General features: G+C 41.0%; 1 protein-coding gene across 1 annotated transcript in view; it reads left to right on the top strand.

Annotated features, from left to right (window-relative positions):
* Positions 1 to 13819, top strand: part of LOC131158226 (AUGMIN subunit 4-like) — a 59266-nt gene that overhangs the window by 43378 nt on the left and 2069 nt on the right. Inside the window, exon 14 of the mRNA XM_058112940.1 lies at positions 8209 to 8272. Coding sequence (XP_057968923.1) covers positions 8209 to 8272 — 64 coding nt within the window. The remainder of the gene's footprint in view (positions 1 to 8208; positions 8273 to 13819) is intronic.

Below are 13819 nucleotides of genomic sequence, written 5' to 3'. Positions count from 1 at the left end.
GTTCTGTGGAACATAATTTCTTGGCTTCATTTGTTTATGTTAAATGTCGTCTAACAGATTGCCGGGAACTTTGGAATGTGTTGGAGTTGGTAAAGAGGGATGATTTCCCTTGGTTAGTGGCGGGAGATTTTAATATCATCCATTCAGATTCAGAACGTATTGGTTGTCATTCGAGACCGTTATCGACTATGGAGGAATTTAATACTTGCTTGGACAACTGTGGTCTTATGGATTTGGTTGGTACTGGCAGCAACATGTCTTGGTGTAATGGTCATAGTGGAAATTCTTAGAGTTAGGCAAAATTGGATAGGGTCCTTTATAATTCGAATCTTCTCAAATCTTTGCCAAATATTTATTTTGAGTATGGAAACAGCAAGACTTTAGATCATAACCCATTGATTATTCGATTTCATAGAAATTTGCATCGGTATGGTCATTCTTCTTTCAGATATTGGAATATGTGGAGCACTCATCAGTCTTTTAAGTCTTGCGTGGAGGAATCCTGGAGGGAGGACTCACATGACACGAGTTTAGTTAGACTTGATACTAAATTGAATACAAAAGTTGCAACCCAAAACTGGAACAAACAGGTTTTTGGACATGTGCTTAGAACATTAAAAATCTGGAGGAAAGTATGGAGGTTATAGAGGCTCAGCTTCAAGAAAGGTATTCTCCAGAAATGAAGGAAGATTTCTTCCTTACTAAACTCGAGTTGGAAGTTTGGGAAAAGAGGAAGGAGATTCGTATTTCTCAACTAGCCAAAAAGAAGTGGTTGGAAGAGAGGGATAACAATACAAAGTTCTTTCATGCATCTTTTAACTAAAAGAAGAAGACTATGATTCATTCATTGAAACTTTTGAATGGAGAAGTGTTGGATTCTATGGAGGTTGTTCATAAAGGTGCAGTAAAGTATTTTCGAACCTTCTTAACAGGTGTAAGCCCCAATCGAACAACTAATCTCATTGATATAATATCTTCTATGGTTTCTAAAGAGGAAAATATTGCTCTTTGTCGTGAATCGTCTGAGGTGGAGGTAAGGGATGCTATTCTTTCTATCCCGAGAAGTAGTAGCCCAGGTTCGGATGGTTTTGGTTCAACTTTTTTCCATGATTGTTGGGATATTGTAAAAGAAGATGTGATCAATGCAGCTAGAGATTTTATTGCTAGGTCTCCTCTTTCTAGATTTTATTATACATCTTACATTGTTCTAATCCCAAAAGTTCAGAATCCCCAAAGTTTTGACAAGTTTAGGCCTATTAGTCTTTGTAGTGTTATCTACAATTTTTTTTCAAAAATTATTATTGCAAGGATGACAGGTTTATTGTCTGCATTGATTTCTCCAGAGTAGGGAACTTTCATTCCCGGTAGAAGTATATTTGAGAATATTTCATTGGCGCAAGAAATGATTCATTCTCTATATAAGAAGTCTAATAGTGGAAATGTAATGATCAAAGTGGACATGGCTAAGGCATATGATAGGGTCGATTGAGATTTTTTAAACTTGGTTCTGGAAAGTTTTGGATTCTCGCGGAGATTCTGTGGCTTAGTGGCGGAATGTGTTTCCTCTCCTTGGTTCTCCATTATGATGAATGACACTTATAAAGGTTTCTTTAAACCTTCTCGAGGGTTTCGCCAAGGAGACCCTCTATCTCCTTATCTATTTATTATTTTACAAGAAGTTCTTTTTTGGCTTCTAAAGAAAAATTTTATGGAGAATAAGATAGGGGGTTACTATCATCCTCGTGGGGCGCCTTTGGTATTTCACCTTCTTTATGCGGATGACATTCTTTTTTTTGCCAATGGTAAGAGAAGAGAAATATGAGGATTGGTCTGGTCAAATGATAAATAAAGACAAGTCAAGTATTTTTTTTGTCAAAGAGAATTGCTTATGCTCGGAAGAGATCCTTGTTAAGGACGTCTGAATTGTAGAAGGAGAATTCCCTACTACATACTTGGGTGTTCCTTTAGTATCGGGTCGTCTTACGGCCCGTATTTTCGAGCCTCTAGTTTCTGAATTGAGGAAAAAGATAGCAGGTTGGAAATTTAAGCTTTTATCTCAAAGGGGCCACTTAATTTTAATTAAGCATGTATTATCATTAATGGCGGTTCATCAATTGGCGGTAATGGACATTCCAAATATTGTCTTCATAAAGAGAAATTCTATTTTATAGATTTTTTTTTTTTGGAGTGGAGTAAATTAGGCCTGGCAAAACGGGCGGGCGGGCCGGGTTTGGGAGGGTCACTAACGGGCCGGGTCATAAACGGGCCGGGTCATTAATGGGTCGATGTTAAACGGATCACACACATGCCAACCCTAACCCGCCGATTTAATAAACGGGCGGGTAACGGGTCACCCGTTTAAAAAATATGATTTTTTTATTTTAAAAAATGACATTTTATTTTTTTAAAAACTACATTTTATTTATTAATTTCTAAATAAAAAGAATGTAAAAAAAAATACAACCCTTTAATGAATACAATTTTTAAAAAATGTAAAATTAAAAAATAAACACACACACACACCACGACTCCACCGGACCACCTCTGGTCGGCTGCCGGCTGGTCCTCTGTGCGCGTCTATGGATCGTTCGAAGGAGACGATGATCGGTAGCCTGGCAGATCCGGCGCGTAGCAGCGCACCAGTCACCAGAGGAGAGGAAAGACTGCCGGAGGGAGAGGAGAATCTGAGAGACAGAGAGAGTGAGAGCTGAGAGTTGAGAGCCGAGAGCCGAGAGACGAGAGCCTCTCTCAGAGATGATCCAGACGGCCAGACGAGGAGGGCCAGGAGGCTGGAGACTGGAGTGGACTGTGGTCCGTGTAGGCCTGGCAAAACGGGCGGGCGGGCCGGGTTTGGGCGGGTCACTAACGGGTCGGGTCATAAACGGGCCGAGTCATTAACGGGTCGATGTTAAACGGATCACACACATGCCAACCCTAACCCGCCCATTTAATAAACGGGCGGGTAACGGGTCACCCGTTTAAAAAATATGATTTTTTTATTTTAAAAAATGACATTTTATTTTTTAAAAAACTACATTTTATTTATTAATTTCTAAATAAAAAGAATGTAAAAAAAAATACAACCCTTTAATGAATACAATTTTTAAAAAATGTAAAATTAAAAAAAAAACACACACACACACCACGGCTCCACCGGACCACCTCTGGTCGGCTGCCAGCTGGTCCTCTGTGCGCGTCTATGGATCGTTCGAAGGAGACGATGACCGGTAGCCTAGCAGATCCGGCACGTAGCAGCGCACCAGTCACCAGAGGAGAGGAAAGACTGCCGGAGGGAGAGGAGAATCTGAGAGACAGAGAGAGTGAGAGCTGAGAGTTGAGAGCCGAGAGCCGAAAGCCTCTCTCAGAGACGATCCAGACGGCCAGACGAGGAGGGCCAAGAGGCTGGAGACTGGAGTGGACTGTGGTCCGTGTAGGCCTGGCAAAACGGGCGGGCGGGCCGGGTTTGGGCGGGTCACTAACGGGCCGGGTCATAAACGGGTCGGGTCATTAACGGGTCGATGTTAAACGGATCACACACATGCCAACCCTAACCCGCCCATTTAATAAACGGGCGGGTAATGGGTCACCCTTTTAAAAAATATGATTTTTTTATTTTAAAAAATGACATTTTATTTTTTAAAAAACTACATTTATTTATTAATTTCTAAATAAAAAGAATGTAAAAAAAAATACAACCCTTTAATGAATACAATTTTTAAAAAATGTAAAATTAAAAAAAAAACACACACACACACCACGGCTCCACCAGACCACCTCTGGTCGGCTGCCAGCTGGTCCTCTGTGCGCGTCTATGGATCGTTCGAAGGAGACGATGACCGGTAGCCTGGCAGATCCAGCGCGTAGCAGCGCACCAGTCACCAGAGGAGAGGAAAGACTGCCGGAGGGAGAGGAGAATCTGAGAGACAGAGAGAGTGAGAGCTGAGAGTCGAGAGCCGAGAGCCGAGAGCCGAGAGCCTCTCTCAGAGACGATCCAGACGGCCAGACGAGGAGGGCCAGGAGGCTGGAGACTGGAGTGGACTGTGGTCCGTGGAGAGGCGCGGCGCAGCGCAGGTTAGGGTTAGGGGTTTCTTTTTTTCAAGTGTGTGTGATTGTGTTGGTGATGACCGAAGAGTGATTCAGTGAACCGTGACTCACTGACTCCGTGCGGCACTGAGGCGTGAAGGTGAAGACCGTGAAGGGCCGAAGGCATAGCCGCATAGCGAATTAGCGGGTCACCCGCCGGGTGACCCGCCCAGACTCACTTAACCCGTTTATAAACCGGTTGATCCGTGACCCGCCCAATTATTAAATGGGTTAATATTCTTAAACCCGAACCCGTTTTAAACGAACGGGTCCGGGTGACCCGACGGGTTATGACCCGTTTTGCCAGGCCTAGAGTAAATGATAAAAGGAAAAGGAAATGATGTTCCTGGTCTAATATATGTAAGCCTATTTGTGAGAGTGGTTTGGGTATTAGGAATTTTGTGGAAGTAAAAAAATCATTGCATATGAAGTTTGTGTGGAGATTGTTAACTATGGATAATTTGTGGACTCAATTCTTTAAAGCCAAGTATTTGTATAATAGACACCACTTAAGAGAAATGAAACTAGATCAAGGAACTAGATTTTGGAAATCGATTGTTCGTGTGATAGCTGAAGTATTAGAGCATGTTCGTGTTCAAATTAAAGAAGGGTCGATCTTTTTATGGTTTGATCTATGGTTAGCCTCTGGTCTCCTTTGTGCTAAGGTTCAGAAAATTAGAAACCATAAGCTACGAACACGAGATTGTTGGGATATAAATGGGTGGAATGTTGATTTATTAGTAGATCTATTGAGTGAAGATCAAGCTGAGGAAGTAATGAAGTCTGCTATTTCTTACAAGGAGGGTCCAGATATAGTAATTTGGAAGCCTTCAATAGATGAAAATTTACTAAGGCAAATGCTTAGGAAATTATAAGGGAGTGTAAAGAGGAATTCTTAGTTGCAAAATGGATCTGGCACCCTATGCTGCCAAAAAAGGTGTCAATTTGTATGTGGAAGTCTTAGTTCGCTTGTCTTCCAATTGATACTCGTATTAAAGAAGTAGGTGTTCAAATGGCCTCTCGATGTGATTGCTGTTCAAATTCTAAGATTGAATCTCTAGACCATGTGTTCTGCACGGGATCTTTTGCTCAAGAGGTATGGAAACAAGTAGCAGTGGCGCTAGGTATTAGTTGTATGGCAACAAATACATGGAAAGCTAGAGTTAATGTCTAGTTTAGTTATGCAAGACGGACCTCACAGTTAGGCATTTTGGTAGGTCTCATAACTAGTCTCATCATTTGGAGACTTTGGACTCGTCGATGTAGAACCAGGATGGAATCAATTCATGATTCAGTGAGAACTATGTGACTTGATATTAAATATTGGCTAAGATCCATTTTGGACAAGTAAAAAATCTAACGACATTTCCCACAAAATCCAACTGTCCCAACTAGAACTTACCTTTCAAAGAGTGCAACAAACATCTCTAGATCAACGAGGTTTTTTCCGCTCTCCTATCTGGGGCTCCTGAAAAAGTTTATAAAATTTTGGAGTGAGATACCTCTCAGTAAGGGAAATAAACTAATACTAGTGTGTGGTAACATGAGTATTCTGTGTTATACATATATCATACAAAACATATTCAGTAAAATTGTTATGTCAGATCTAGGAAAACATATATATCATCAAAACATGACAGAACGTACTGTATTTTCACAAACATATATCATCTCATATAATAATAATAATAATAATAAAAACATTCCTGATAGGTTAGCTGGCTATTATCATGTATTACCCCCATATGATTGGATTGTGTGGCCCGAAGGCGGGACTTGACAATGGTTGGCCGACCACTGCCTAGTCAAAAGTACAGTTTGTAAGTCTGATAGGTTTTCCAGACCTGGTCTGTAAAAACCCCAAAAAGAGATATAAAAGATTAATAGAATGATTCCAAAAAAATAAAAAAATAAAAAATAAATATATTAATTAATTAATTAATTAAAAGAATTTAAAAAGAAAAAGAAAAAGAAATTAATTAATTAAAATTAAATTTTTTATTAAAAAAAATATTATTATTAATATTAATTAAATATTAAATATTATTATTATTAAATATTAATTAAATATTATTATTAATTAAATTAAATTAATTAAATATTATTATTATTATTATTATTATTATTATTATTATCCTCCTGAAGCTTCAACAAGCTTCAGGAGATTCAAAGATTCATATTTATTCTTCTTCTTCTTCTTCTTCTTCTTCTTCTTTACTTTTCTTTTCTTTTCTTTTTGCTGCAACGCAGCTTTCACGTTCTCTCTCCTCACGTTCTCTCTCCCTCTCTCCTTAATTTCGTGACGGATTTTCGCCCGATCGAAAATCCGAAGATACCATTGGACTTCATTCGCCACTGCCGTCATTTCTACCGGATCGGATCGGTGGTAGGAGTGGCATAAGCATATTCCTGGGGTAAGTCATTTTCCCTTTTTTCTTTAATTTCTTGCAAAATATAAACTCAATTGACGAACGGACACCACCACTAGAATCTAGAGATGATTCTCTACAAGTCTAGTGGGACGAAATTCTCGTGGGGGTATCGGGCCAAAACTCCAAATTTGGGGTACGGCGATTATTAAGGGGCTTATTTTTAATTAATTAGCATTAATTTAGAAATGCTAGAATATTAAGCATTTGGGACTGAAATAAGATTTCTGGAATTTAGGCCCCGGGTGAGCGCCGCGGGTGTAATTTTGGGACCCACAGGCAAAATTTGAAAAATTAAGTAGGAATGTTAAATAATAGTTTAAATATTAATTTGAGGTATATGGAGCCTAGGGAAGACTAGATGAGTATTATTTTGGAGAAATAGATTAATTGATCTGGGAAAAATGTAAATTTCAGGAGTTGAATTTCGGGTGCCAAGGGCGTGAAATTTTGGGTCATAACGAATTTCTCAGTAGTCAGGTAAGGGAATAAACTAAAGCAGTAATTTTCCATAATAATTATTATTGATTATGAGTAAATTTATATTTAGAAAAGCACATGTTATATTGTGTATTACGAATGAAATGTACGATTGGGAAAATACTGCTATGATGATTAAAATATATATGTATGTATGTATGAGATGTAAGGAATTCACGATTTTAGAATATGAAGTATGACTTTTAACAGCATATGTGTGGCATGAATATTATTTTATGTGAAATGTATTATGATGTGAAAGATTTTACGAACCAAGCATGATTTCAGGTATTATGAAAATATGAGTTATGTTGTGATGGTTTTGACGATTATGTAATAAATGATGTATTTTCAGTATATATATACCTGAAACAATTTTGACGCGAGGCCATATATTTATGTTATCGGCACGAGGCCGTATCTATGTTTTTGGCGCGAGGCCATATATTTATGTTATCGGCACGAGGCCGTATTTATGTTATTGGCGCGAGGCCATGTATTTATGTTATCGGCACGAGGCCGTATTTATGCTATCGGCACGAGGCCGTATTTATATTATTGGCGCAAGGCTATATTTACTATGATTTTGGCGCGAGGTCATATGTATGATTTCGCCACGAGGCCGTATCTATGTTTTCGGCACGAGGCCGTAATGATGTTACGTGTGATCATGTACTATATATTTTCACAACCAGGATGTTAGTTTAGTTCAGACCAGGAGCTCGGTATCGTAGCTATGGGTTAATTTTGGCCCGAGGCCTTATTAGTGCTACCGTCCCACGAGGGGATGGGAGATGGATAGTCGATGTGGCTTTCAGTAGAGTGTGGACGTCCACCTAGCAGTCCGGACCAGGGTGTGGCAGGCTCATCGTACTTACAGACATATTTGATTCGGCAGTGGTCGGTCAGCCATTGTCGGGTCCCGCCTTCAGGCTGCACAACCCGTCATGGGGGGTAATACATGACACCAGCTAACTAGTCATTCTAGATTTGTTTTCAGTACTACAGTTATAACAGATGATTTTATGTATGATATGATTTATTAACAGATGTGAAAATATATGTTTGCCCAGTACGATATGATTATGTTTATAGAATTATGAAATGTACTGTATACGTACAAATGCATTAAATATTCATGTTGCCACACAGCTGTATTTAGTTTATTTTCCCTTACTGAGAAGTGTCTCACCCCCAAACTTAATTAATTTTTCAGGAGCTCCTGAGAGACTGGCAGGTCAGGGCCGCCATTGAGCTAGTGAGATTACCTTGTGAGAAGGGTAAGATTTTGTAATAGCGTCAGAGTTATTTTGTGTTTGACCCTAGAGATATTTGGATGTATGTGACGATGTATAGAATGCTCTGGTATTATGTTTTATGATTGAATGTTTGAGATTTTATATTTTCTGCTACTAGGTTTTTCGCTGTGTTTGACAGGTGTCCCCGCTACCCACGGCTTCGGGTTGACCATTTTATTTATTATGTGATATTTTATGTTAAGAAATTAAGGGACGTTACATTTGGTATCAGAGCCTAGGATACTAGTTTCTGTAGACTCTAGAGTGCAGCAGTAATAATACCAGAGTATAGGATGAGAGGATTTGAGGTCTGGTTTTGTAGTCTAGATGCAGGACTTCCGTGGTGGTTTGTATGATTTTCCTAGGGTGACGATTTCAGGAAATTCATTGTAAACTATCGTCGAGTCGGGTATCTAGGTTGCAGGATTGAACCTTGAATTAAGATTAAGAGTGATGAGTTAATTAGGAAAATATACTATATGAGTTGGGGGATACACGTAGGAAAAGAGGTTTTGAGTTAAGTTATTTCTTCTTTCAGGATGGACCACGGTGGAAATAGTGCCCACGCCAGTGGGAGTGAGGGTGCTGGACCCTCAGGCGCTGCGGATAGTGATTCAGATGCAGTCTTACGCAGCGTAGCACAGCAGGTTATGGCAGAAATTGCCAGGAGTTCGAGAGAACAGGGTGGTCCGTCTATAGGCCACGGTTGTACGATCGAGAAGTTCATAAAGATGAATCCTCCAGCTTTCTCAGGAGGAACGGATCCTGCAATCGCTGAGAATTGGGTGCAAGAGATGAAGAAAATATTTGCAGTACTGCAGTGTTCAGAGGAGCAGAAGGTGCTGTTTGCCACCTACAGACTGACTAGAGAGGCCGAGAGATGGTGGTCAGCAGTGAGATTGTTAGAGCAGCAGAGGACTATACCTGTAGAGATGACTTGGGAGCGATTTAGAGAGATATTCTTCGACAGGTATTTTCCAGCCTCTTCCAGGGAGGCTAAGATTACGGAATTCTTGAATCTGAAGCAGGGATAGCTGTCAGCAGTACGCGGCGAGGTTCATCGAGCTATCTCGCTTCGCCCTGTACATTTTTCCAAATGAGACAAAGAAAGTACGACAGTTTGAAAAAGGCTTGAGGAGAGAAATTTACAAGCAGGTATCGATATTGAAGTTGCAGGACTTCACCGAGTTGGTTGACCAAGCCACTATAGCAGAGATTGGTGAGCGATTGGAGGCTGAGGAGCAGAGGCAAAAGAAGAGATCCATACCTTCTGATTTCCAGCAGGGAGCCGACCGTGCCGCGTGGAAGAGAGGTGGCTATTATAGGGACCGGAGACAGAAGACCAAGAATCGCGGTTTCCAGGGTGCACAGCCATCTCCCGCTTGCCCATCTTGGGGGAAGAGACACTTGAGAGAGTGTCGTGCTGGGCGAGGTGTCTGCTACAGGTGCGGGGAGCCAGGACATATGATGAGGGAGTGTCCGACACAGATTGGTACTGTTCCTAGACCTGCAAGAGGAGGTTACCAAGCACCACGAGGAGGCCAGTAGAGGAATACGGCCCCAGCCAAAGTTTTTGCTTTGACACCAGGCGATGCTGAGGCGGCAGGAGATGTGGTGACAGGTACTGTTTCAATACTGTCATTTAAAGCTACTGTTTTGTTTGATTCTGGGGCAACACCATATTTATCGTCTGGGATTATGTTAAATTATGTGGGTTTGAGCCTCAACAATTAGAAATTAGCTTGTCTGTTGCTACGCCAACTGAGACCGTAGGGGTATGTAGGAAGGTACTCAGGGACTGTCCAGTGGATATTCAAGGGAGGTATTTGTTAGCTAACCTGGTGATTTTAGACATTGGGTTTGAGGTAATCTTGGGCATGGATTGGCTAGCTACCCACTATGCTAGCATTGATTGCCATCAGAGAATGGTAGTGTTTAGACCTCCAGAGGGACAGGAGTACAGATTCATGGGATCACGTGTGCGCACCCCACCTCAGTTATTATCTGCTATTCAGGTGTGTATATTGCTATCAGAAGGTTGTCAGGGATATTTAGCCTATGTGAAGGCTGTATTAGAAGGGGAACTAAGGGTGGAGGATATCCCAGTGGTGAGAGATTTTCCTGATGTATTTCCATAGGATTTGCCAGGACTACCTCCTGATCGTGAGGTAGAGTTTGTTATTGATCTGGTTCCAGGGACAGCGCCGATTTCGAAGGCGCCGTATAGAATGGCACCGGCAGAGCTGAAAGAATTGAAAGAGCAGTTGCAGGAGCTGTTAGATAAGGGTTTCATTCGACCTAGTGTGTCACCCTAGGGAGCACCATTTTTGTTTGTGAGGAAGAAGGATGGCTCGATGAGATTATGCATCGACTATCGAGAAATCAATGAAGTAACTATCAAGAATAAATACTCGCTTCCGCGTATTGATGATTTGTTTGACCAGTTACAGGGGACACAGATCTTTTTGAAGATAGATTTACGCTCCGGGTACCATCAGGTGAAAGTCAGGGCTGAAGATGTTCTGAAGACGGCATTTAGAACACGGTATGGTCACTATGAATTTCTAGTTATGCCGTTTGGGTTGACGAATGCTCCTGCAGTGTTTATGGATCTTATGAACAGGATTTTTCACCAGTACTTGGATCGGTTTGTGGTAGTATTTATTGATGATATATTGGTGTATTCGAAGAGTCCAGAGGAGCATCTGAGTATAGTGTTGCAGGTATTGCGAGAGAAGAAGCTATATGCGAAGCTCAAGAAGTGTGAGTTTTGGATGGAACAGGTTACCTTCCTTGGACACGTTATATCCAAGGGTGGTATTTCTGTTGATCCGAGTAAAATTGAGGCGGTAGTTGATTGGGTACAACCAAAGAACGTGCATGAGATCAGGAGTTTCCTGGGATTGGCTGGGTACTACCGCAGGTTTGTTAAGGGCTTTTCTCGATTGTCAGGCCCGTTGACCGGATTGACCAGGAAAGGAGCAAAGTTTGAGTGGTCTGATGAATGTGAACAGAGCTTCCAGGAGTTGAAGCAGCGACTCATCACTGCGCCTGTGTTGACGATTCCTTCAGGAGAAGAGGGGTTCGTAATTTACAATGATGTGTCCCATAAAGGGCTCAGATGCGTGTTGATGCAGCGGGGGAGAGTGATAGCCTATGCCTCACGACAGTTGAAAGAATATGAGAAGAACTACCCTACCCACGATCTGGAGTTGACGGCGGTTGTTTACGTGCTAAAGATTTGGAGGCACTATCTATATGGGGGTAGGTGTGAGATATTTACTGACCATAAGAGTTTAAAGTATTTCTTCACGCTGAAGGAATTGAATATGAGGCAGAGGAGATGGTTGGAGCTAATAAAGGATTACGACTACACTATTAGCTATCACCCGGGAAAGGCTAATGTGGTTGCTGATGCTTTGAGTCAAAAATCAGTGGAATCATCTGTATCTGCAGTGGAGATTCAACATCCGATTCAGATGGATCTGGAGAGGCTCGGTGTGGATCTGGTAGAGGGCGATCACCAGGCGTTCATTGCTGACTTGGTTTTGCAGTCGACTCTACAGGATAGGATTAAAGCAGCTCAGAGGAATGATGCAGAACTAGTAAAGCTTATGGGAAAGGTATATGATGGTAAGGAACCAGAGTTCAGCATTTTAGATGATGGAACCCTGAGGTTCCATACCAGGTTATGTGTTCCTGCCGATCTTGAGATCAAGAAAGTCATTCTGGAGGAAGCACATCGATCCCTATATACTGTACATCCGGGTAGCACTAAAATGTACAGGGATCTCCGAGAGTCCTTCTGGTGGAGCAACATGAAGAGGGAGATAGCTCAGTTTGTGGGTTAGTGTTTGATGTGCCAGCAAGTGAAGGCTGAGCATCAGAGACCGGCGGGACCGTTGCAGCCACTCCACATTTCTGAGTGGAAGTGGGAGCATATAGCGATGGATTTCGTCTCAGGATTACCGCCAGTATTGCATGGACAGGACGCTATTTGGGTAGTGGTGGATCGATTGACGAAAACTGCCCACTTTTTGCCGATCAGAGTTAGCTACTCCATGGACAGATTGGCTGAGTTATACATCCAGGAGATAGTTAGACTCCACGGCGTCCCAGTGTCCATAGTTTCAGATAGAAACCCACGGTTTACATCTCGTTTTTGGAAGAGTCTGCAAGGGGCCATGGGTTCTCAGTTGTCGTTCAGCACAACTTTTCATCCTCAGACAGAGAGGACGATACAGATTTTGGAGGATATGCTGCGAGCATGTGAGCTGGATTTTGGAGGTCATTGGATGCAGTATTTGCCACTGGTTGAGTTTGCGTATAACAACAGCTACCAGGCCAGCATTGGGATGGCACCGTATGAGACACTATATGGCAGGAGGTGTCGATCCCCGTTGTACTGGGATGAGGTTGGAGAGAGACAAGTATTGGGGCCAGAGCTGATACAGCAGACTCAGGATAAAGTCAGACTCATCAGAGACAGGATCAGGACAGCACAGAGCCGGCAGAAGAGTTATGCTGATACTCGTTGGCGAGAATTGGAGTTTAACACAAGAGATCACGTGTTCCTGAAGGTGGCACCGTTGAAGGGTGTTATGAGGTTCAGGAGGAAGGGTAAGCTGAGCCCTAGGTATATTGGACCATTCAAGATTCTTGATAGAGTGGGTCCAGTTGCCTATCGTTTGACATTACCACCGGTCCTATCTAGGATCCATGACATATTCCACGTTTCTATGTTGAGGAAATATGTTCCAGACCCCTCCCATGTGATTAGATATGAAGTACTGGAATTGGGCGATACTTTAGTTTATGAGGAAGTGCCAATGTAGATTCTTGACTGGAAGGAACAGGAGTTACGTACGAAGAAGATTCCACTGGTAAAAGTTCTGTGGCGCAACCATGCCATTGAGGAGGCTTCTTGGGAATTAGAGGATCAGATGCGCCAGAGATATCCGCACTTATTCAGTGGAGTTAAGGTTGAGTCAGTCAAGTGAATGGAATATTGTTGTAGTTTTTATTTGTATACTGTAACGTAAGATAGATAGAGTTTTTAGTTTTGAAATGTGAATGGTTTTGGGAGAATTTTGAATAGTTGTGATCTCCCAGAGCCCTCGTTGTAACCACGGTATTCCTCCACCATAAGTGAGAGTAATCAATAAAAATTGGAAGTGTTTTCACTAAGGAAGGGAAATAGGGAAATGGCAAATTTCGAGGACGAAATTTTTATAAGGAGAGAAGAATGTAAAAACCCAAAAAGAGATATAAAAGATTAATAGAATGATTCCAAAAAAATAAAAAAATAAAAAATAAATATATTAATTAATTAATTAATTAATTAATTAAAAGAATTTAAAAAGAAAAAGAAAAAGAAAAAAAATTAATTAATTAAAATTAAATTTTTTATTAAAAAATATTATTATTAATATTAATTAAATATTAAATATTATTATTATTAAATATTATTATTATTAATAATTAATTAAATTAATTAAATATTATTATTATTATTATTATTATTATTAT

Source organism: Malania oleifera, chromosome 1, assembly GCF_029873635.1.
Source record: "Malania oleifera isolate guangnan ecotype guangnan chromosome 1, ASM2987363v1, whole genome shotgun sequence".
Taxonomy (NCBI): Eukaryota; Viridiplantae; Streptophyta; class Magnoliopsida; order Santalales; family Ximeniaceae; genus Malania; species Malania oleifera.
Note: the sequence above shows the minus strand (reverse complement) of the source record. Positions and strands in the feature narration are given on the sequence as shown.